This window comes from Squalius cephalus, assembly GCF_949319135.1.
Source record: "Squalius cephalus genome assembly, chromosome: 7".
Taxonomy (NCBI): Eukaryota; Metazoa; Chordata; class Actinopteri; order Cypriniformes; family Leuciscidae; genus Squalius; species Squalius cephalus.
This window is the reverse complement of record NC_137128.1, coordinates 26,227,015-26,253,067: the sequence shown is the minus strand read 5'-3', so window position 1 is coordinate 26,253,067 and position 26,053 is coordinate 26,227,015. Positions and strand designations below refer to the sequence as shown.

At 35.0% G+C, this 26,053-nt stretch overlaps 1 protein-coding gene across 4 annotated transcripts in view; it reads left to right on the top strand.

Annotated features, from left to right (window-relative positions):
* The window catches only part of col15a1b (collagen, type XV, alpha 1b), a 45,714-nt gene continuing 19,661 nt past the window's right edge, over positions 1 to 26,053 (top strand). For 2 of the 4 annotated variants that reach the window (XM_079876394.1, XM_079876393.1), the window contains exons 1-6: positions 1 to 263; positions 353 to 423; positions 17,317 to 17,864; positions 20,225 to 20,299; positions 20,495 to 20,593; positions 25,498 to 25,606. In XM_079876394.1, the coding sequence (XP_079732520.1) occupies positions 232 to 263; positions 353 to 423; positions 17,317 to 17,864; positions 20,225 to 20,299; positions 20,495 to 20,593; positions 25,498 to 25,606 (934 nt within the window). In that variant the 5' untranslated portion in view covers positions 1 to 231. Of the gene's footprint in view, positions 264 to 352; positions 424 to 12,925; positions 13,267 to 17,316; positions 17,865 to 20,224; positions 20,300 to 20,494; positions 20,594 to 25,497; positions 25,607 to 26,053 lie in introns of those variants that run through there. The other 2 variants (XM_079876392.1, XM_079876391.1) reach the window with 2 other exon arrangements.

Here is a 26,053-nt window from a genome sequence, read left to right as displayed (position 1 = left end):
ACTGCACTAAAACGGATTTGAAAGAGTGGAGACCGTCGCTTCTCGGAGAATTTTCGGGGTCGGATTTCAGCAGTCCGTAGCGCTGTATAGTGCGGAGACTGAGGCAGTCTTTGTTCAGCCAGTCTGAAGTGAGAGACTGGAGAGTCAGTCAGGAGGAGAGAGTGAGATAGAGAGAGAGAGTGGGTGACAACACTCTGGAAGTGTTGATATCTACGTTTTTGCGCTAATATTATGCTCATACTTCTGAAGAAAATGAATCTTCGGTAAGTTGATGGGATGAATATATAATTCATCATGCAAACAGATATGGATATGTACTGTATTTGCGTTTAACATCACTGCATTCGTTTAGCCTCCTGTCGTGGCTCGTTGGTGCGCATCTCGCCTTGAGTTGTCTCTCATCTGCGCTTCATGTGATGGAAGGTAGGTTAATGCTTTTAAATATATAATATATAAAAAAAAAAAAAATTTAAGTGCACATTTATCATGTATAAATAACGGTTATTTATACGGCTATTACACAGCGTTGAACTTTTTCAGCATTTTGTCTGTACAAAGTAAATATCCTACAGTACAGTTATAGCCCACTAAACTATTTCTACCTGATATGACCCTTAAAATAACTTTTAATGATGTTGTACAATATATATTTTGGTTGATTTACTCATATCAAATAATATATTTGACTTAAATCAAACATGAAGTATATGTAGCCTACTTTTAGGTTTTTGACAAAGTTTTACAGTGTGTTAATGGGAAATCAGACTTTACAGAAAAACTGGCAAATCCAACACCTGTAGGCCTTTATGTGATGTAAAGAACATGGCAGAGTTGTAGACAGTTAAGATGATGACCGAGGTCACCATGCATACTTGATATGATTTATTTATTTATTTTACTTATAATTTTTAGTGATTTAGAATAGATAAAATCAAACGAAACCAGCCATGCTTAAGCTTTAATGAATGTGTGTGTGCCTGTGTTTTTGTGTGTATTTGTACAACTATCTTTGTGAGGACCGGTTTGAGTTTTGGACCATCAGAGTGAAGACAAAGAGAGTAAAGTGAGGACATTTTGGCTGGTGTGTGTGTGTGTGTCTGTGTGTGTGTGTGTGTGTGTGTGTGTGTCTGTGTGTCTGTGTGTGTGTGTGAGAGAGAGAAAGAAAGAGATGCTGCATCAGTTAGTTCTTATGATCACCTATGGACACTTGGCAAAATTCTAATCAGATCTTAAAATCCTAGCAGATCAATACATTTATTGAATTCCTGGACATGCATGTGATTTTAAATTTAGATAGATGTCTCTTTCAGGTACTTGTCCAGTGTTGTATTTGTATTATAAAGCAAATGCTTCTGTTATTTTATTTTTGGTATGCAGGTTTTGTTCTCCAGGCCTAGACATTGTGATTACACAAAAAAGGTATTATAGTGCATATTAGGCAGACAGATTAATGCATGGGCCTGCCGGGCACGTGCCCAGAGCACTAGACCAGAGGTTGGCCCAGACAAGCTGAGATGAGAAATCAGAGCTCCGCTTAGCTAAACACGTATGCAACAAGAAATCGGAGCGCTGCACCACACCGCATCTCCCTACCCCATAACTTCAAAAAAAAATCATCGGAGCGCCAGGGAGCCTTTAGACAGGTCCGTTACGACAGCATCATAATCTGTCCCTGCATAACGGCCAGTGCCCCACTAACCATTTAACAGCATATTTCGTATAGAGAACAAAGTGTCTATGTGTGTCTGCTTGTCATCAGGTTTTATGTGGCCAGCTGTGGAAACCCTGAATTAAATGACATGCACAGGTAAATGCATAGGTAAACATTGTGTTGTCTGATGTCAGTTTCTGACAGCACCTATAGAACTGTTCGTAGAAGCCAGGTGACCTCTATTTTATGGAGATATTTTTGCATATGCTTCCATCGAGATTGGAATAGTATCACGGCCTACTTTTTTCAACACAATTATGTGCTCAGACATCTAGAGTGGCCAAAAATTGAGGGATAAACTATCAGAATAAAGTAAATCCTTCATATCCTCTCTGTGCAGGTTAGTTAAAGAGCTCACTGTCTTCAAAAGGCAATCATCCAAACAGCCGTGTAACTTTAGATGCTCTCCACTGACCTGAAGAACCTCATCAGTCTGATTTTGTATCTCTTTTAACTGCGAGCACTTTTAAAATCCTTAGTAATTTTAAGTAATAAATGTCTAAACATTTTTTCAGCACTTTATAAGGTTTTACTTGTTAATGTTAGTTATTGCATTATGTATCATGAATTCACAATACCATTTTTGAACAGCATTTATTAGTCCTGTTAATGTTATTGCTCATTGTTAGATCATATTACTTCTTTCAGAGTGTGCAGTTTAAGTCCATCAGACAATGTGTGATGCAGAATGAACAAATAACAAGCAACTTTTAATGAACAAGAAGATATATAGGGCAATAACGGTATCCTTTTCAAAAACCTGCACTTTGAAAAGTTTTCAAAAGTTTGTTTTCAGATCCCTAAATATCATTGTTGTGTAAATGAATGGCTAACGCATTAAAAGTTTTCTGTTTTTTAGTTAAAAATGGTGTCGTGTAAACGGCTCAAGAGACAAAGAACAATAACTAGAAACTAAACAAGACAATGAAACTAGACATGACCGTGACAACTTCATTACTTCAACTGACTGCAATGTTCACAACTGTAAAAAAATTAAAAAATTGTATTGGCTACTATTCAAAGTTTGGGGTCGTTAAGGTTTTTGTGATGTTTTTGAAAGAAGTCTCTTATGGTCACCAAGACTGCATTTATTTGATAAAAAAAAACTGTAAAGGCAGTAATATTGTGAAAAGTTATTATTTAAAATAATTGTTTTCTATTTGAATATATTTTAAAATATAATGTATTTCTGTGATGGCAAAGCTGTCCACTTCAGTCTTCAGTGTCACATGATACTTCAGAAATCATTCTAATATGCTGATTTGATGCTCAAGAAACATTTCTTATCAATGTTGAAAACAGTTGTGTTGCTTAATATTTTTGTGGAAACCTTGATATGCATTTTTAGGATTCTTTGATAAATAGAAAGTTAAGAAGAACAGCATTTATTTGAAAATAAATAGTTTTTAACATTATAAATGTCTTGACTATCACATTTGATCAGTTTAAGGAGTCCTTGCAAAATAAAAGTATTAATAAAAAATATAATAATAATAATAATAATCTTACTGTCCCCAAATTTTGTAATGTAGTGTATGTAGAACTAAACATTAACAAGTTTAATAGATGCTGTGAAAAGTATTGTTTGTGTTTTGTGTCACTTTTGTGTTAAATAATGTTAACATAGAAGTATTGCGATGGCAATTCAAGTATGGATGAAACAAAAATAGATTGTAAATTGCATTTGATGCTGCAAAAAAATGTTTTGCTCTTTCATATCATAGATTAAATCCTCAGATGAAAAGGACAAAAATTAATGAGAGAGAAAATTAGCAATTTTAAACAAGCAGCTGAACATCTGTTTAATATTTGTTGGAAGTAAGTGAACACTGAGAGAAAGAGAGTGTGAGATGCTGTTCCTCATTCTGTTCATTATTTTAGGAAGCTAATTGTACTTAATTTCTCCTCCAATCTGGTTATATTGAATATTATTTAGATGTTTAATTTTCTGGGTGCCTTTAATAGACACACTAATCGAAACATATTTAGTTCTTATTGGTTCAAAAACTTAAAACTTCATATTAAGTTTGTTATATCGTACATGGGTTGATCTCTCCCATTCACCTTACAATGAAGGTAAGGGTTAAAAGTATTAGTATAGTAGTGACAGAATATTTGTATAGTGTAGTAGATAATAAATATATAAATATTAGGGCTGTCAAACGATTAATCGCGATTAATCGCATCCAAAATAAAAGTTTGTTTTTACATAATACATGTCTGTGTACGGTGTATAATTATTTTCTATATATAAATACACACACATGCATGTATATATTTAAGAAATATTTGCATGTATATACTGTGTATATATATTTATATTATATATAATTTATATTATATATAAATATTTTATATATAAATAACACATTTTCTTAAATATATATATGCATGTGTGTGTATTTATATATAGAAAATAATTATACTCCATACACACATAAATTATGTAAACACAAACTTTTATTTTGGATGCGATTAATCGCGATTAATCGTTTGACAGCCCTAAGTGTCATTTGTCTGGGATTGTCTAACTACTAACTTGGTTAAGAGAACATTCACTAACTTGTGGCCAAATACTTATCGTTTTCCTGTGATATCCCATGAAGATGAGTTGAGTTGTTTCATATTCTGTGTTTGTGGAATTTGAGCCATTAAAAGAGAGGCTTTTGAATGTTGTGTTTTAAGTTCCGCTTCAGCAGTGAAGCTGTCTGAGGAGAGATCAGACACTCTTTTTTTAGCCACTATTCCACTAGTAAAACGGCTTGACATTTTCTCACTGGTCCACGTATTCAAATTTCATACAGAGATTGTTGAAGTGAAGGCTGGTGCTGCTGCTGCACACTGTGCATGTTATACATGGCTTTTTCCTCTACCTGATGTAGTCAGTTGTGTAAAGATGGTTATCTGTATGTTTTTACCGTGGCTTGTTTTGGATTTGTTGGCGTAACTTATAGCATATTTGCTGGGGGTCGTCACTGTATTTCTGAATTCTTCACACTGAGAGGAAGGAACCCAGCTAAAACCAGCATTAAGCATTAATCAAAGCAGCTTTAATCAAACACTCACAATAGCCACACACACACAATTCTTTAGTGGAGAATCTTTGATCTCTTTCCTGCTATGATAACACCAGCCGGGGAAGTCCGCTAAATATAGCAAAGCAAAGCAAAGGATGTGTCATTTTTAGCCAAGTGATAAGAGAAATATAAAACATAATGCTTTTCTCTGTTTTGCACCGTTTGTCACCATGTGTTCATTGTGGCCTGTTGCTTATTCTTGTCACACTTTGCTCTGTTGAGGAAATGGCCCTGTTCATGGATCTTTCTGGCCACAACACTGCGGCAGACGGATCACCTTAGAAGAGTTAGTTGCATCTTTCCTTTGTTTCCTTCAAATGAGTCAGATACTGTAATACGTAATAGATGCAGATACTGTATACTGTAATACGCTGCAAAAGCACATTGACCCTAAAAGTGACATCATCATTTTACAAGGAAGTTCCGCTCTGCAGTTTTTCTGATATACAATACATCCATTTAGCCCAGTGATATATTACACACATCGGAAAATACACAGCATGGAAAAAACACATCACCCCTCCAGCCCCCCACCCCATCAAACTCATCTTTCCCACACTGCAAAAAATGCTTTTCTTACTTAGTATTTTTGTCTTGTTTCCTGTCCAAATATCAAAATAATTCTTAAATCAAGATGCATTTACTAAAGTAGTAAAATGCCATAATATGATATTGTTTTCTGGGGAATTAAATAAATATTAAGTGAGTTTTTGCTTAAAACAAGCAAAATGATCTGGCCATGGGGTAAGAAAAATAATCTTGTTTCATTTTGAATTAAGATTATTTTTCTTACCCCATGGACAGATCATTTTGCTTGTTTTAAGCAAAAACTCACTTAATTTTGATTAATTCCCCCGGAAAACAAGACATAATATCTTATCTAATTTTACTTATCTAGTAAATGCATCTTGACTTTAGATATTTGGACTGGAAACCAGACAAAAATACTAAGTAAGAAAAGCATTTGTTGCAGTGCAGGGAAGTCTGGGTAAGGGTCAGACTGAGTTTGAGAATGGTCTGGATAGCCGTTGCCCACTGTTGTGCTTTCTTCCTTGTCTACAGTGTGCTGGTTTACATAATCACCTAATTTCTACAGACACAGTATAATAATCCTGGAAATAAAGGTATGCATGTTAGTCTGAGTTTGCAATTGTGTTTGTATGAAATCACAATGCGGAGTAGAATCGCTATAGAATCGCTACGTTATATAATAATAATGAGTCTAAAAAAAAAGTGTAAAGAGACTCATTCGGCACGTGTGCAATATATAGTGGACCAAAATCACATACTCTCTTGAGTACTGTAGGTATTTTTTTAAAAGTAGTAATTACTTCACAACCACTTAAAAAGTATGTTCTATATAGTATGAGTGGGTGTAGTATGAATGTAATCTGGACATACTATATTTGCCATGTTGTCATTATCATGTGACCTACCAGCGCGTCAGTTACGTCATTTCACTGCCATTCATAATTCCTCTCCTGTGGCCTCATGGGATAGTAAAGTGTCCATCGTATGCACACTTTAGACTCTAATGTTAACTTAGCATTTTGATATTAACACCCTGTAATTAACATCCGTCTCGGTTGATCCAGTCACAAACCCCATTTCCCAGAATTAATTTCAACATGAAGCATCACATAAAATCCTCCACTTCACATCTGTCCTCCCACAGAGGAACTTTCAAAGAAGAAAGAAAGAAAGAATAATAAACCAAATATAGATCAAGACATTATGTCCATTCAATATGAAAACATGGAAGCTGTTTATTTATTTAATATATTTTAAATCAGTGACCACCCCAAAAAACCTTTTGAGGGTTGCCTTTTCTCTCTCTGTGAATATTCTTTGCCTTGCTTTCCTTCTCCATGCAGGTTTGTAATTACTTTTGGGGAGCCTCCTTCTCTATTGTCAATCAACTGTGACCTCCAGGTGGGTGATTGAAAGATTTAGGTTGGACAGAACGTGGGGGCCTGGACATTCCTATCATTCTCTGCCCAGGAATCGAGCCTATCACTGACCGTTAGGAACTCTGCATTACAATGAGCATAGTAAACTCCCTTAAAACAATACCTGCTGAGTGCAGACTTCACTGATACTCAGTCATAAGAGGGAGTTATAATGTATAACATGTCCTGCTGTTGCCACATTCATGCTGAACTCCTGTTTATATTTGTATAACAAGGTGTAACTTTCTGATGCTTCACCATCCATGTATGGCAAACAGTTACATAGTGGTTCAATGTTATTTGAAATGTTTCATAGTTTAATAAGGAAAGTTAAGCAGTTAAATGTAAGAGGAATGGATTGGTCACTGTAAACACGCATAAAACCGAACATTTCCTGCTCTCAACAAGCTGTGCTTACTTGCATATGTACAACAAGAAAAAAGTGGGTGGGGACTGTTGCCGTAAAGGAAATATTACACAGAAGCAGCATTGAGTTTGAGCTTCTTTCTACTCTTATAGGTGTGTGAGGAGGTTATAATGACCTGAGTCAGAGTTAAGAACACTAGGCCACTGTCTGCTCGGACACAGTTCCTCCCTCCCACCCAGAAGCTCAATCTGATTGGTTAAAAAAAACTGACTTTCTGTGATGTCACGCTGTGCCTTATGTCATGGTACCAAAGAAAACACCTACAAATACATAGTGCTGCAAGCTAAAGATTGACTTGACCACCAAATTATTTGGCAAGATCTCACTTTAGTGAGGAGGTGCCCGTTTTGACGGTGTCCAAATATATGTGTACCTGGTAAAGGATTCACCTCTTGGCACATTATTTAAGTGAAAGTTCTTTCTCTTAAATAAGTTCAGAGTAAAGGACAGTGCTTACACTGCCTATGAGGAGGAATTTACTGTTACTGTACTAGGTGGGTGGATGCATTAGCTACTTATTTCTGATTCAGTTCATGCTTGAATTTGCCTGTGTTATAAAACAGCACAACTGAAGTAGCTTTTTATTTGTTTATTTATTTATTTTTAGTATTTTAGCGTTTTTAGTATTTCTTTCATTTATTAAAGAATGAGTGCAAAAGTACACTTTACAAACAGGAGTTTTTTGAGAGAACAAAAATTAAACCAAAGATAGATTTTGTGTGAAATTGAGAGGAACTGACTTAATATATTCACTAAAAAAATCACCTTGAAACCAGTTGCTTATAAGTCATTGCAAAAAAGGCTCAGAAAGTGAAGTTAGTTGTGAGAAAAGCTCATTTGTTTGCAGTTGTCACTTGGTATTTCTATGCAATGACATTCAGACATTAAGTGTATAGATATAAAGATATCCCTTTTAATACCTAATTCAGTACCTCACAAACAGCCAGTGCCCATTGATTGTTTCCCCAGGTTATAACTGTGCACTGTAAAAAAAAAAATAAATAAATAAATAAATATATATATATATATATATATATATATATTAGGGCTGTCAAACGATTAATCGCGATTAATCGCATCCAAAATAAAAGTTTGTTTTTACATAATATATGTGTGTGTACAGTGTATAATTATTTTCTATATATAAATACACACACATGCATGTATATATTTAAGAAATATTTGCATGTATATACTGTGTATATATATTTATATTATATATAATTTATATTATATATAAATATTTTATATATAAATAACACATTTTTCTTAAATATATATGCATGTGTGTGTATTTATATATAGAAAATAATTATACTCCATACACACACATATATTATGTAAACACAAACTTTTATTTTGGATGCGATTAATCGCGATTAATCGTTTGACAGCCCTAATATATATATATATATATATATATATATATATATATATATATATATATAAATAGATGCGTTAAATTTACAGTAAAGATATTTCAACAAAAATACATCAAATGTGAAATGTCACGGAGGCAATTGTGGTAGTGTTAATTTAAGTCTTTTCACTGTAAATTATACAATTTGTTCTTTTTCGCGTCCAAAAACTGTACATTTAACGGTAACTGTAAAATGTATGGTTAGATCTATCACAGTTATTCACCGAAACTTTCTGTTCTGTTAACTAATTAACAGTATTTTTCCACATAATAATAATAATCCACAATCATTTTTTACAGTGTGTGGTTTCTACTCTTAAACAGTTGGAGATGAAGATGTAAACAACTAATCAGACAACAGGCCACAAAATACTGTCTGACATCAGTATGCTACTGCCCTTGAGTAACAGCCCATGGAGTCACTAAAAAACAGACGAGTGCAGATTTTACTGAAAAGCCTCTGGAGTGTGATTTTGATTTAATGTGGCTAAGCACTGTTTTTGTTCACCCACAAAGCCTCCTTCATTTTGCTAATTGATTACTGAAGCCCGACTACTGTCAGCTCCTGTTCTCTCACTAGTGCTGATGCTAATCCCTCAGTACTAAGACCCTCACATGCACTTACGACCAATCAGTCTACATGACGGACCACCACACTGATACTTAGTTCAAACCATGGAATATGTGTGTTTCTACATCGAAATATGTTTTGATGTAAAATGAGTGACACATCTTTAGCATTGTTTATGTCTTCATATGATTTGCATTATTTATACATGTCTGTGGGATTTCCTGACACATTTTGTGTCCTTTCAGTAAGTCTGTTTGAGTTACTTGTTAGATCTTTAGTGGTGAGTTTCTGTAATTCACCACTAGGGAGAGCTGGATGAGCACTGTTTGTGATCTTACAAGGTTTCTGACACATGCTAGTCAGTTTGATTGTTGAAAGGGTTCGTTCCATTCCATTTACAGAACCTTCACAATATGTGATATAATCTGTAGTGCATGAATACCACAATAAGTGCTTTGCAAGGTTGAATTTTGCAGTAATTGGCTATTAGAATATATTTTCTCTGTATAAATACTGGCTTTTTCAGTAAGAGAAATGTGATGCAATTAAGGTGTCTAGGACTTAATTTGTGTCTAGCTCTTAATTCAGGCTCTGGCATTTAGAGGACGGTACTGTCTAATTGCTCTATTAGGCATAATGCCCTTGAGCGGAGGCCACGGCTGCTAATTGAGACTTTTCTATAGACAAGAAATTCACAGTATTGCACAGCTGATGGCTTTTGACAATAAACCAATTACTGAATGTTATTGGGGTACAGGAAAGGGTAGAGTGTGGTTGGTTGGATGGGAACATCATCTCTCCTGCTTAACCTTTGGGTCTCAAATAAAGGCTAACAGTTTGAGTTCCTTCATGTTCACATGATGGGACGCTATGGCAAGCTGACACTCTGCCTTCCTTATTATTGACCTTTACACTCCAAAACCTCTTTTTTTCAGGGTACATTAAGAGTTATGCTTTCAAGCACCCAGAGTCAGGATTTGACACACAGCAGGATGTATACTGGGATGAACAGGAATGTAGAGACGCATCAGATTGGTAAATGTCCTCGGATATATTTAGTGGATTTAAAGGCTGAAGGGCATTAAGGCAAGTAACTGTTAATAAAATCTGACTAGTTTATTTGTTCAGCTCAGAGTTGTCCGCTCTTTAATGTTTTACTGTAAAAATAAAAGTCTTAAAGTCTTAATGCCCATTCACACCAAGAACGATAACCATAAAGATAACTAACAATATTTTAGCGTCCACACAATTGGACAATAGCGTTCTGTCTATTCGAAGCGCGTTCTGCAGTTTTGTCGTGTTACGCATTAAATGCCTAAGCTCAGATTCTGATTGGCTGTCAATGTTTTATCATTCATCAGCTGGAAAAAAAATTCTGAAAGTGATTCCAATGATGTAGTTTCACTATATGCTTGTTATCGTTATAGTTTTATAATTTAAGTGGGAATGTCCCCATTGGCCCTTGAGGTCTACGTGAAGATGAATCCATTTCTTCTCCCAACAACCCGATTGTAACCTTAACAATCTGCAACAATCTCAAGCACACACTGTCACTCTATGGATCAGAACAGACTCTCTTTGTCACTGTATTGATGTGCTGTGATCACTGAGCTGTGGAGACTTGGCTGATGAATTTGGCTCAACATTTCCATGCCCTGGTTTTTCCCTGTGCTTGCAGAATACAAACTCTTAGTTTTCCCATGTTCCTGGACATAGAGGCCTTCCAGAATATGACTGCCCTTCTGATAGCTGCCTGATGGCTAAAGTTTTTTTTAATCATTATTATTTTGACAAACATTAAAACTTCTATTCAGCAAGGATGCATTAAAGGTGACATATCATGAAAATCTGACTTTTTCCGTGTTTAAGTGCTATAATCGGGTCCATGTGCATCTACCAAACCAGAAAATGTGAAAAGTGACAACCCAGTAACTTTGTTTTGGTAAGCTTTTCTCTGCAAGCATGTCAAAAAAATAAGCCAATCATATTTCGCTCCCCTTCTTATAGGAAGGGGATCTTATTGTAATTTTACCGCCCCTTAATCTGCACGTTTCCACTCACGACAACCCCATTTGGTTTACAACAGTGTAACAGTTCTAACGCAATGGCAAAGTTTCGAGCAAAACATGCAAACTGTTCTGTCGTTGGCTGCACAGACAAGCACAGAAGACTATTTAGACTAGAGTCCAGCCTCAGATGAGACGAGAGTCGTGGATTAATTTTATTTTAAACGGAAATCCCACAGAAACAGATGAATCAATGGAACTCCACAACAACTACATAAATGTATCCTCTAACCATTCAGAAACGTCCAGGTGCGGTCTAAAAGTGGCAACCTCATCCTGAGTCTCCCTGTAAGGCTGCACTCTGCTACTGGTTATTTCTGAGATTTTGTATCAGTATGAGTGAGATTATTCGCGTGTTTTGTTATCGTATCCGAAGCGCGTGTAAAGAATCGGCCGTCCTCTGAACAGAGGCGGGGAGCAGCAGCTCATTTGCATTTAAAGGGACACACACAAAAACGGAGCGTTTTTGCTCGCACCCAAAAAGGGGCAAATTTGTCGAGCTATAATAAATTATCTTGGGGATATTTTGAGCTGAAATTTCACAGACACATTCTGGGGACACCATAGATTTATATTACATCTTGTGAAAAGGAGCATAATATGTCACCTTTAAAAAAAATGGCAATAAAGACATCTATAGTGTTAAAAATAATTTTTATTAAAAAAAAATGCTGTTCTTTTAAACTTTTTATTCATCAAAGAATCCTGAAATAAATGTATTACAATTAAAAAATAATAATAATAATTAACCAGCACAACTGTTTTCTATGGAGCTTCTAAAGGGACCTTTGTCTGTATATTTTTATTTTTGCAAAGGTCCCTAAGGGCTCCATAGTTTTCAACATTGATAATAATAAATGTTTTATGAGCATTAAATCAACATATTAGAATGATTTCTGAAGGATCATGTGACACTGAAGACTGGAGTAATGATGCTGAAAATTCAGCTTTGCCATCACAGGAATAAATTACATTTTAAATATGTTCAAATAGAAAACAATTATTTTAAATTGACATTGTCACAATATTATTGTTTTACTGTATTTCTGATCAAATACATGCTGGCTTGGTGAGCAGCATAAGAGACTTATGTAAAAATTGTACTGACCCGTGTCTTTAGTGTCTCAAGAAATGTTTTCTTATCAATGTTGAAAACACTTGAAATGTTTTTTTGTTATTTTTTACATGATAGTTCTTCTTTGATGAATAGAAAGCATTTATTAGAAATAGAAGTCTTTATTTAATGAATCCTTCCACTGCTGCTCTGTTTTATTACTTTCTTTACTTTCCTGAACTTCTACTAGAACTGAATCCTATAGTGGCACTGAACATTCATCCAGCATGTCTTATTATGGAAGTGTGCGGCTCCCTGTATTCAGTGTGACATTGCTTGCACTATATCTTTATAAGATGAAGAAAAACATTTAGCATGCTTTAAAGCTCTCCATAGCTGGACACTGTTGTGAAATCCTCATTTTTTTGTAAGCAAACTTCATTGCCATGGGCTGAATGTTTGTCAGAGGTGGTAATAGGTGGAGGGGGTTTAAGGAGGGGGCCGAGGTGGGGGTCAAAGGCTGTGCATTCTCCCTGTGTGTGTGTTCAACAATCCCATTATGATGGCGTAGAGAATCGGACATTTGGCTGCCCTGCTGAATACCAAAGTCTGCGTGGTGCACTGGGGTACCGAGGGGGTTCCTAGGGGGTACAGAGAGCAGTCGTGCGGGAGGAGCGACATAGCACGTTCTGGTTGTTTTGCAACAGCGGTTGACGCACGCTCATCTACCTCGCTCGGCCAAGCAGCATGGCGGTCCCGGTGCTGCCGCTGACCTGTCTGGTGCTCCTGAGCCTGGTCAGTGTCTCCACTCAAATCCAGTGGTTCAGGTTTCGATGGGTCTCAGAGACGATCTCACCCACTCCTGCTGTCACCACACCTGCACCCATCACTATGGCACCAGAGGAGAGCATAGCCCTCCCAACCTCCCCTCCTCAGCCCACAGAGGGATCCGGCAAAGCCAGAGCTAAGAAAACTCTCCGAATGTGGAGTGGTGAGTGTGTCGGTGTTTGTCAAATGTTTGATGTACATCACCCTACCATATATGGTGAAAAACTTTACATAGTTTATTGCATAATATTTAATTTAACTGTAAAATACTGTAAAATTTAAGTTTTTGCAAGTAAAAACTAAAAAAAAATGTATGGTGAAAAACAGTAAAAGGACATTCCCAGAAGTCCCTGCGTTTCGCAATATGATTGTATTTAAATAATTTATAATTTATTGCTAAATAATTTGGTTTCTTCTTATTTTTGTTATCAGTAATGTATATAAGTATGTTTTGTGTTCCATTTTATGTTGTTAAGTTAATGTTTGTTGCATTATTTTAGTGTTGTGTGTTACCCTGATGGTGTTTTATCTTTGGATGTGTGCTATATCTTGTGCACCATATGAATATTGGCAATGTTTAGTGGACAGGCCATTTACAGTGAACTCTGATTCATCTTGTGGCTTTCTGTATTGTTGTGGTTATCGGTACATTTTAAGGTAAAAAGGCAGATTTTGATAGTAGGAAATGATATCACTTAATGAAATGTGTGGTTATAAATTGTCAAATATACAGGCATCCTGTAAGTTTAGAAACATTGTTTCAGTATTTTTTCAGTGAATTTCTGGCAACCACAGCTGACAGTTTTTTTTACCGTAAATTTAACTAGATGTTTTTTTACTGTGTGGGAATGGGAGATGAAGGGAAGTGGTAAGTTTTGAAACATGTTAGTGAAAGGCCATTTTCAATGTTAACCCAAAGACTCAAAGATCCTCGTTGAATAAATGTAATTAGTTTTATTGAGGATTTCATAATATATTTTGTTATAAACCAACTGGAGAGATTTGCATATGCAAGGTGTTATTGTGTATCATTACTGTCTTGTTAGTTTAACTTATTCAAATGTAATTTGGATTTTACTGTGCAGTTGAATCATTACTGAGATAATGTTTCACCCATGAGGCTAACAGATAAGCGCAACTTTACTCTAAACTTCAACTCTAAAATGTTTCTAATTGTGCCACGCCGTTGTGTGAGATAGATCAGCCTGCTGGTTGATGAGCTCGCTTTTCTCAAAGAATAACGCTAAATCCCTATCACATGATATTACAATAATAGGATTAGCAGCAGGAGGTTTTCTGAAAATTGGGGTCGCTGGCGGTCGGTTACAGGTCCACCTGCTGATTACAGGCATAAAGGAAGATTGTGAAATTAACCCTGGGGTCCAGACGTGTTCCTTAATTAAGATCTCATTTACTCCTTAAGATTTGTGCATCTTAAGCAATGTCTGGGACTGTACACTGTTTGTATCACTCCACTTGTCTCTGCACGTTCTGGGATATATCCAGCTGCAGAACCACTGTGCCAGCAGTTTCAGAACAGAAGTGCCAGACCAGCAGCCACAGAATAGAGTTGCACTACACCGCTATCTATAGGCTACACATTGTTTATAAGATATGAGCTTCAACATTTAAAAAAAAAAAAATATATATATATATATATTTGATCAAATTAGTGCAGAAGATCAGCGTCAAGGATCAGACAAATTTTCACGTGCATCATCAAATCTAACACTTTCGCAACTCTTATATGAGCTCCGGCAGCCAGTGTGACTGTGATTACCTACGGCTGATATATGCATATATAAAGAGGATTCCTTCTCTTAATCTCCTGTTCTGAGTTCTGAACCTCTTTACTATCAGTCAGATAGAGCATTTGCTAGAAGCCCTGCAGCCCTGTAGAGCTGTTTATATGCCATTGTTCCTCATTATCATCATTAGAACTCATGTCATATTGAAACAGCAATTATTTCTTAATGTCAGTTTGAGGAGTCTTTAGCTTTGACAATGCCATAAACTAATGAGAATGTTTTACTGTCTATATAATGTGTTCATAATAATAATAATAATAATGTGAAACAGTAGACAAAGGATTTAGGATTTAGACAAAGGATGTTGTCAAAATCAGTGTGAAAAGTCAAGAGCAGTGAGATATTTTCTCTTTTTCTTTTGTTGTTTGATTAACATTAAAAACACAGACAGCAGAAGGAATAATATGTTGCTGTCACTTTAAGACAATGCACGGATCCAATATACTGATACTGTACACATTCTCAACTGTTTACATTCATTTAAGACATAACCAATCATGTTTTGCTATGATACCCGCCAAGATGGTGATGTTGACATAATTTAGTGTGAATTTGCACGCTGACTGAGGCGCGGCATTCCATGTGTGCACTTAGGATGTTTGCGCATAGAAAAGTTCTCTTTCACGTCTTCTTGTACATTAATGTTTAGATTGGCATGGCTTAGAAACATGAGCAAATGATAAACTCTTGTGACGATGCTGCACTGTCCCGAGCGTCGTTTACGCTGGCCCCGGGCCATCGAGCCCTGCCCAGTACTTTCGTTATTGTTTTGCGTATGTCCGAATTAGCGATGAGTGGTTTGTACACAGAAGGCAAGGTGTGCTTTCTTGGTCTCACGTGCGCCTGTGCGCTATCAACACCCGGGTAATGAGGCCGTAAATAATTATTCATAATAGATGTACATTGCATATGGCACTCACAATGAACAAAGTTTACAAAGAGCGTGTTTTGACCACTTTTTTAAGGACCATTGCTGTTGTAATGTTTTGGGAAGCCAGAATGTTCCCAGACAGGATATTTATATGATTTATGCGGCAGCTCTATCAGCAGCTTGTCTCCTTTGCTTGCCATGCTGAACTGTGTGCAACACACCAAAATGTGAGGAACTGTGATGTCAGCAACAGATTTACATACTAATAATTGATTGGACAGCAACTCTCATGTGAAACACGTGCAGAGTTTATCCATCGTCTGAAACATACATTAGCAGAACTCTCTGTGCATTTGAAATCGCATACTGTTTGAGTAGGTAATACATTTGAATTTGAAATGTAAATGCAATTGAAATGTTAAAAAAATTCTATATAGTATGAATATGGCTAGTATGAATGAAATTCAGACACTAAATTCGCCATTTTGTTATTGTCACATGAGCTACCTGCGTCAGTTGCGTTGCTTCACTGCCATTCATAAATCCTCTCCCGTGGCCTTATGGGATAGTAAAGTCTCTAATGTACTAATGGAAGTAGTAGGTCATTCGGGTAGTAGAACCATGGGTTGAGAATAGTGCAGTTTTTTTTTTTTTTACCAAGAACCGTTGCACCCCTATTACAAAAACATGCATGATTTTTCAATAAAAATTCTGTAATTGAAAAAACCATACAGTTTTTTTAATTGAAAATTCTGTCATTAAAACACTTCAATGCACTTCATTTCAATGAAAACTGAATTTTCGAGGATTAATTTCTATGCTCTGGTTCATGCAATTACAATGAATGAGGGCTAAATCTTTAAAGCTTCAAAAAGGAAGCAAAAGCAGCATATAAAAAATGTGTCAAAGCTGTTTATGCAACTCGTATGCCGCATTCATAAATCTTTTGAATCTATGCGATTTAAGTTTTAAAATTATTTTTAAGTTGTCAGTCATTGAACGTTTACATCTTCTCTAGTTCTCCTCGGTGTAATCATGGAGGATTAAATGTACTCAAACTAGTCGTACTTTCAATCTTTTCAATAATTCAGTTGATCATAAATATAAAAAAAATCAGTTCATGAGCTCAAATGTTCAAATGTTTAACAGCTCACAGGAGGGTAAAAAATACCAGGAAATCACTGTAATTTTCTGTCTCGTTTCTCACACAAAAATTTTTTTCATGACTCTTTTAGTGAGAAAAGAGTAGCCTAACCAGCACAGTCAGAATGTCTCCTTTTGTGTTCCACAAAAGAAAGAAAATTTTAAACAAGACGTTTTTAATTTTTTGGTGAACTTTTCCTTTAATAAACATGAAATATTGTTTAAAAGAACAATGGAATTTATAGGGCGTTCTAGTCTTCATTGCAACACTTTTTTAGATTGTTCATTTATTAGGAGACATATTTTCAAAATTGTGAGAAGGAATAATTATGACTGTGTATATTGTCCTTCATTTTAATCATTCCCCTTGTTACTGGGTGATTTCTTTCAGAGCGAGGTTCCAAGGGTCATCTAGTGCTCACTGAGCTAGTTGGCGTACCTCTTCCTCCTTCTGTGTCCTTCATCACTGGCTACGAGGGTTTCCCTGCCTACAATTTTGGGCCTAATGCTAATGTAGGTCGACTGACCCAGTCCTTTGTACCTGAGCCCTTCTTCATGGACTTTGCCATTATTGTCACCCTCAAGCCTTCCAGCTCTCGAGGAGGGGTCGTGTTTGCCATCACAGATCCCTCCCAGAAGATCGTACACCTGGGCTTGGCCCTGACGCCCGTGGAGGACAAGACCCAGAGGATTGTACTGTATTACAGCGAGCCAGGGTTTGCTGCCACCGTGGAGGTGGCTTCCTTTAAAGTGCCTGACATGACACAGCAGTGGAACCGCTTCACGCTGACTGTCGAGCATGAGGAAGTTCGGCTCTATATGGACTGTGAGCAGTTCCACAGCGCACCCCTGAAGAGAAGCCAGCAGCCCCTCAGCTTTAAGCCGGGCTCAGGGATCTTTGTGGCAAATGCGGGCAGTACTGGCCTGGAGAGATTTGTGGTATGTCACCATCTACATTTTCACAAAACTCAGAAACATTAATTAGGAAATACTGTTTAAACACCTCACAAATCATAACTGATGATAAAAGATGAGCTGAAAGTCAAATTTGTCATTTTTATATTCATATTTACATTGTTCTTTGCTATTAAGTCTCGTACTTTGTTTTGAGTTCTTAGTTTTTTATCTATCACTGATCCATGATCAAAAAGGTGCTCGAGGTTATTCACAGCCACCTACAAACTTAAAAATAAAGGTTCTTTATCAGCATCAATAGTTCCATGAAGAACCTTTAGCTTCCATGGAGCCTTTCCATTGCACATAACGCTCAACATATTGGAGCCTTTAGTGGAAAAAGGTTCTTCAGATTATTCAAATGTTCTTCACACTTAGAAAAAATGGTTTGACGTGGCGTGATTCGTATCTCTCAGTCACGGCCCTCGGCCTCGTCCTGCTCGCCACATGGTTCTTTTAGGGACTTAGAGAACTTAGGGAAACCTAAAATGGTTCTTCAATGGCATCACTGCGAAAACCTCTTTTTGGAACTTTTATTATTAAGAGTGTAGAGCAACATGAGAGTGTATAGGCGGGCAGAAGTAAGAACTGTTCAAAGAGACAGTGTTCTGTCATTTGTTTGAGTGATGATGTTTACTGTGATTATAATCTGAAATGGGATGGGACATTTTGATTTATTGTTATCAGTTGATATTAGATTAATTGTGCATGCTCATTTTCCCTTTGCCCTCATCTAACACTCAAAGTGAATCTGTAAAACAATTTTAAAAATAAATGAAATGTAATCTTTAGCAAATCTCAAATTGAATATCCATTTCTTATACTGTACAATGTAATGTTGTGATGCCTAACTCAGATTTTAGTTTTAGTGTTTTATTTTAAACGAAATAGTACAGAATTTAAATATTATTTATCTGCTTTCTAAGGAAACCTATTTCCGCCACATTAAAAATACATGCTTTGATAAATCATTATTATGACATGAAAAGTTTAAATTATGTGTTAAAAAGTCAAAATGATTAAATAACAAAAGTCATTATGAGATAAAAATCATAATTATGACAAAAAGTTAAAAAAGACCTAAAAATTCAACATTATGAGACAAAAAGTCATAATTATGACATAAAAACCTGTTTATGCCATAACTTGGATTTCTTTTAAGCTTTAATCGTTTTTTTTGGGACATTATCGCCCAGACTTTTAATATTGGTGCATATACCTGTTTGGAGCTTTCAGGAGAAACATTTAGTAATTTGATAATTTAATATTTTTTGAATTGTTGGCATTGTTGATTGCATTTTTTTATTTTTTTTTTCAAAATATTTTTAATAATACATAACATAATAATGAAACATTTAAAAATATTACTTTACAAAATCATTAGTTGACTATAAATAAAAAAAAACGTTCCCTAATTTATTCACATTCGAATTCTACCAAACCGACCATATCAAACATGATTTCAAAAAGTTCTCAGAAGTTTCGTCCTCTGCCCCATATGATTTGAACTATTCCAACTGAGGAGCTTTTGTCCCGTGAGTTGGTGTGTTATTGTGTTTAGGGAGGCTTGTTGGCATGGAGAAGACTTCGGGAAGGTAGAATCCTTTGTGTTGGATGGTATAATGCTATGGGCCTCCCTCGGGAAAAGAAGACCACGACGAACAATTAAACTCTCACATACACTTCTGTACAGTTGCAGACAGAAATGATGACACTTTTAAACATGGCTAGTATACCCCAAAATGTCTCCGGTTCAAACTTCTAGAGAGTTGCAATTGCTGTTGTGCCCTTTTGAGGTTTGTCAGTTTTGTTGTTGAGCTTTTGTTATTTCATATTTCCTATCAGATGTAATACTAATGAAAGTTATTGTGTTATCTGTAATGGCTATAATTGAATAAGTCATTGTCATTGTTTCATGGTTGTTTGGACCATGACATTTCATAATGTCTTTAATAATGAAAGTAGCTGATGGCCATCATAATTCTCTGCTGTATTTCAATGAATGTGCATGGCTAAAAGAACCCATTAAATCCTAATGAGTAAAGTAGGAGGTGCTTCATCTGAAAGCCTGCTGATAACTGTACAAAATTGATACCTTCCCTTAAGCGCTGCTGGCACATCTCCAAGTGCTGTTAGAATGAAAATAAGAGAACAGATTTCATTCTGACAGGAGCTCTTACAGCTCCAGGCAGCGCTTATGTATGAACATGATTGCCATGTGAGTAACCACTTGGCATTCTGCAAATGTACACAGCAATCTTTTACACAAGCAACTTGATTTTGTTTTAAATGGCTGAACAACTAACCCCCTCATTTGTCTCTCTCTTTCTCTCCTGTTCTGTCAGGGCTCTATTCAACAGCTGGTGATAAAACCGGACCCCAGGGCAGCAGAAGAGCAATGTGAGGAGGATGACCCCAGTGTGAGCGCATTTTCGTTACTCTCTGTCTCTTTACTCTTATTCATCTCAGAATAAAATTACACTGTCTTGGACCATTTTTTGACAGGCAAATTTCTAATAGTAGATTGAAAGGGGATGATTCTTGAGCTGGCACTCCCTCTTGTGGTGGAGTTGTTCGTGATGTGCACAGCAGACTCACTGCTGAATGTTTTGCAGGGGGACAGAAGTGGTGATGGTGATTATGATGATGAAGAAGAGCATGGGAGACGTAAAGAAATCTTTGGTCGGACAAATGAGAAAGAAGATAAAGAAAAGGTTCGACAGAAGCACCTCATTGCACACATTACAACATATTATCTATTAACCAGATTAAATTAAATATAAATTAAATAATTTTTTTTTTTTTTTTTTAGAAAAACAAATAAATTATATTAATCCAATTACCTAGTTTTGTCATGAAAAAATGTGTTCCCATCACTAGCACTTACTGTGTACTTTCCAAAAAAAATGTAAGGTGTAATTTATTAAATCCATACTTTATCCTGGACCATAATACCATTAACAATTAATTGATTGTATTTGTTATTAGGCATTCATTTACCCTACTGTTCATTGGGCTCATGTTGTTTCAAAATATATGTTATTGGCTTTCATTTCACTCCTCATATTGTTCTATGAGGATTTTCCATAGACATTTTTATACTGTACAAACTGTATTTTCTGTCCCCTAACCCTAACTCTACCCCAAACAAAACCCTCACAGAAAACTTTCTGCATTATTCGGTAACAGTTTATAATAACTGCAAATGTAACTGATGATCTTACTAATAACATTTAGTGCCTATAACTTATTTTAAATAAGTTTGTTGACCTTACTGAGTTTAACTAAGTAACGACAACTTTTTAGCACGGAAAGTTATTAAATTTAATAGATTGAATTATCCTCTACTTACAATAATGAGTATTGTGAAATTTTCGAATGGTCAATGCGCAGTTCTACATGTAGGTGGAGTCAATTCACAATGGATTCTGAGGGGAGAAGCACATGGAAAGGTGAGTTGGTGCTTGTTTGTCAGTTTTTTTATTTCTGAATTGCCTAATATACATTAATCGATCGTGTAGTAATCAGATTAAATGACTTAGCATTACATGGTGATATTGGATGTGATGTTATTTTATTGAAATTGTTGGATTGTGCTAATCGAAATTAGCAGTCTAGCATTTGCAAGTCACTGATATTTGGCATGTATTCAGTAAAGAAACTTTTTTTATGTTTTAGATGTTTTTATTGTGTGTACAATTTAGACTGTGGAAAAAATGTATTCTGATTGTAGAGCTATTGGATGTTTAGATGTGTTGAACAGGGATGTTATATTTTATATTATTTCATTTTTTTTAGATTTCTTTAGATTCAAATGTTTGAAAACTACACAGTGATACGTAATTTAAAAAAACATATATAAATCTTTATAGTAAGAATTTAGTAGGTTTATATTATTTTCTTAAATTGCAGAGCTTGTTTTGTGGAATGAGACATGTAGATTAATATTATTTTCTTAATTTGCAGGAATTGTTTTATGGAATGAGATATACAATGGAAATGTGAGTATTGTGGGGGGGGGGGGGGGGGGGTTGTGGCAGTGTCGCTTAAAACATGGAAGCTGCACCACAACTAGTCCATGCCTTCACACAAACTGTTTGTGTTCCTTCAAGTTATTTAATGCATTAAAGATGAATTTAACAAGAAATCATTCCCAACATGTTGATGCAAACCAAACAATTATCCCTTTAACACATTAACCAAAAGTATATTTAACTTTTTTTTTTCTTTCACAGATCAATGCAGAGTTTAATCGCATCACAATCAAAAGCCTCAAACAAGAATTCTTCTCAGCGCTTGATCAACATGCTGCTCGAAAAACAAAAAAAGTGGCAGTTGAAAAGAGACTTTCTGAGTTTCTTGCGCAAATTAAATATATGGTAAGCTTGTCAATGCTTCTTTCTTAAAACTCTGGTACTGTTGTAGCTCAGTTTTTCTTATTTCATTCTATGTTGTAACATATTTATCAGAGTGCTGACATCACTGAATTCTTTTGTTACTATATTTTTGAGCTAATTTAATATACCATTTTAAACTTTTTTTTCTTTTTTCAGAGCATCATCACTGCTACATGCCCAGTTCTTCATGGCCTTCCTCTCATTCTTGGAAAAGAAACCTGTTTTTTTTATTTATTTTTTCAAACAAATGTTTACAGGTAACTTTCTCTGTATATTTCATTAAAAACTTTGATTCCCCACACATACATTACAAACAGGCATTCAATATGCTTCATTCAACTCTCTTATCTTGGATCAGACATGCAAACTCTGCATCTGTTTCCTTTATTTTGTGGAATTGCAAAAATGCAAAAAAAAGTTTTGTCTGTTTTAGACAGTACTTAAACAAGCATAATTAATCTCTGCTAGTTGTATGTAGACCCGATACTTTGTTATATGTATATTTGGATATGGATTTTGATTTGTAATGTAACTAGAATTTTAATATTGCTGTTCCTGTTTTATTAGGACTACTGTATGATTGACACACCCAAAACTTCTTTAATCAGGATTCTGACCGTGACAAGGGAAGACAGCCAGGATTCTCCCTCCACAAGCACTATCGGTATTTGGAGTCTTCTTGCACAGCATTATTCTAGACGGAGCCATAGTCATGGATGATCTTGAAAACTTTCCAGGTGCCATGTTGATTTATGCGCTAAATTCTTTCCCTTGGACACAAATCTCTAAAACCAAACCTACGTTCACTTAAAAACCTTCTGTTGATGTAAGCGAAGGCTGTTTGAGATTGTGTTTAAGGTATTGTTTACCTAAAATGTAAATTCTGTCATCAGTTTGTCACTCTCATGTTATTCCAAACCCATAAGACTTTGGTTAGTCTTTGAAACACACATTTAGATATTTTTAAAGAAAACCAGAGAGGATTCTGATCCTCCATTAAAAGTCCAGATAACCAAAACTTAAAAGATCCAAGAAGGTCATTAATATGCTAAAATCAAATGGATTCATTTTACAATGCCTTTTATAACCTTTTTGGATCTTTCAAGTTTTGTTTACCTGGACTTTCAATTGAGGGACAGAAATCTCCTAGATCTCATTAAAAAGTATCTTAATTTGTGTTTCAAAGTCTAACCAAGGTCTTATGGGTTTGGAACGTCATGAGGGAGAGTAAATGATGAAAGAATTTACATTTTTGGGTGAGCTAACCTTTAAAGCTTGTTGTTGCACTGAAGTCAACATTCTTTTTAATTAAATTGTTGAATTGTCATCCGTTAACCTTCGGTCAACCTTTTTTATTTTAAACAGCACCGTTTTACTTATTTCTGTTAAATATGTTTTTCTAAGTGTCAAAATTAAGCAAACAATGATTTTTATAGGGTCAGCTATTCAGTTTCTTGTCAAAAGATTGTCAGTATTCTTTGTTTATTCATCAGTCATAATTTGTTGTTATGCTTATTGTTACATTAATGAAATTTTTTTTCGAATGTAAGGGGTTCCAGAATGGTATTGTTTGGTACATTTTAATGCCTGAAGAAGATTGATGAGTAATAAATAATGTTTTACCAAAGATCTGTGGTTGCTTTTTGTCTTAACATATTTTTTTTTTTTTAGTTCAGTTTACTTGAAAACGTTAAGGCAATCGGTTTCCTAAGATTTTCCTAGTAATGTGAACACTAATAATAAGTTAACACAACTAATGATTTTGAGTTAACAGTACTTGACCAACAAGTTTTCTTTACTAAATTAAATACATTTTGCCAACTAAAAATGAATACACTTCTGTACTTAGAAATTTTAAGGGAATCAATTTCCTCACTTTTTCTAAGTGAAGTCAACTTATTACATTTGACAGTTAATCATTAGTTAAGCATTAGTAAACATTCATAGTTAATTCATAATTTATAAAGCATTAATAAACATTAATAAGCAGTTTATAAATACAGCTATAAATGCTTTGTTCTTGATTTATAAGCATATCTATAATGTTTAATAATTGTATTTTCATACTTTATTAATAATCATCATAAATGTATTAATATACATTAATCAGTTATCTTCTAAACAGAAAATGGAAACAAACACAACACAGTGATACAGAACATAGAAATATTTAAGATGTATGAATGTACATTTAAATAGTTTATTAATCATTTACTTACACTTTCTAAGTGATCTTATGAATCACTGACAACTCATGAATAACTGGTTTGTAAAACAATACTTCATTTAGTTATTAATATAAAGTTATTCATAAAGTTATTAGTTGAAAATTAATAAAGTATGAAGATACAATTATTAAACGCATTATATATATGCTTATAAACCAAGAATAAAGCATTTATAGCTGTATTTATAAACAGCTTATTAATGTATATTAATGCTTTATAAATGATGAATTAACTGTTTATTAATGCTTAGCTAATAATTAATAGTGTGCAGTTATTATAAAGTGTTACCTTACATTCTTTTGTTTTACATTTTACATTCAGAAAAACACAATTTAGTATGATTTATTAGCTGTTTTTCTGATAGGGACCAAAAAATATGTCCCCACAAGATCAAATAACACTATAAATTTTGTTCAATACAAGTCTTCTGAAGCAATATGATTGCTTTAAATTCGCATACTGTACATTCAAATATGGCACTCCAAAACAGATAATGGCTGGGGTAAAAATAATGCCGACTGGTCACAAGAGACATGAAAGCCACTGGCAAACCTGCTTTGATGTAATGCATTGCAATGCATGACAAGAGAGAATTAACCTGTTATTACTTTTCGTTTTTAATCAATGAGTTTGACAGCGTCTGGCAGATACTTCTCTTACTGTTAGGTTTTTTCAAGTTGGCTAGTGCCATGCTGGTGTTTCATAGCCAGTGTTTAGGGCTGGGATACTTGTTTGTTCAAACGATGGAAGACGGGATCAGATAGGGGTGGTAGGAGTGTTTAGAAACCTGCAATTCCATGTGGTACCACTACTGATGAAAAAATTACACACTTGACCTTTAAATACTTTTATGAAATACAATTTTAATGAAGTGTTTTTTACCACACAAAATAACAATAATCATCATAAATAGATTCAGATGTGTAGTCTACATATTATTTCCAGTTTATGTTGTAAGAGTGTATGTATCAGTTGGTGTATTATTGCATACAGATACATAGACCCACCTCTCCTGTGCAAGCCCCGCCCACTGTGTCTCCTGAGGAGGAAGAGGGGGAGTTCTCAGGACATGTGACCCCTAAAGACGAAAGGCTGCTTAGAGGTGAGCGGACACTCTTTTTAAATAAGATAAACAATTAGCTTTGTTTTGCCGCTTTTGTGAGTGTTCATATTGATTATTTTCTAGATATTAGTACACTACTGGTCAAAAGTTTTTTTTTTTTTTTCATTTTTTTTTTTTTTTTTTATGTTTTTGAAAGAAGTCACTTATGCTCACCAAGACCACATTTATTTATCAGTATAAACTACAATTCATTATGACATGATCCTTCTAATATGTTGATTTGGTTCTCAAGAAATATTTCTTATTATTATTAATATTGAATACATTGTTTTTGCTGCTTAATATATTTGTGGAAACTGTTATACTACATCATTCAGAAGTTTGGAGTAAGAAAGTTTACAAATTAATACTTTTATTCACTCTCAGAAAAAAAGGTACAAAAGCTGTCACTGTGGTACACTGTGACAGCTGCTACACCTTTGTACC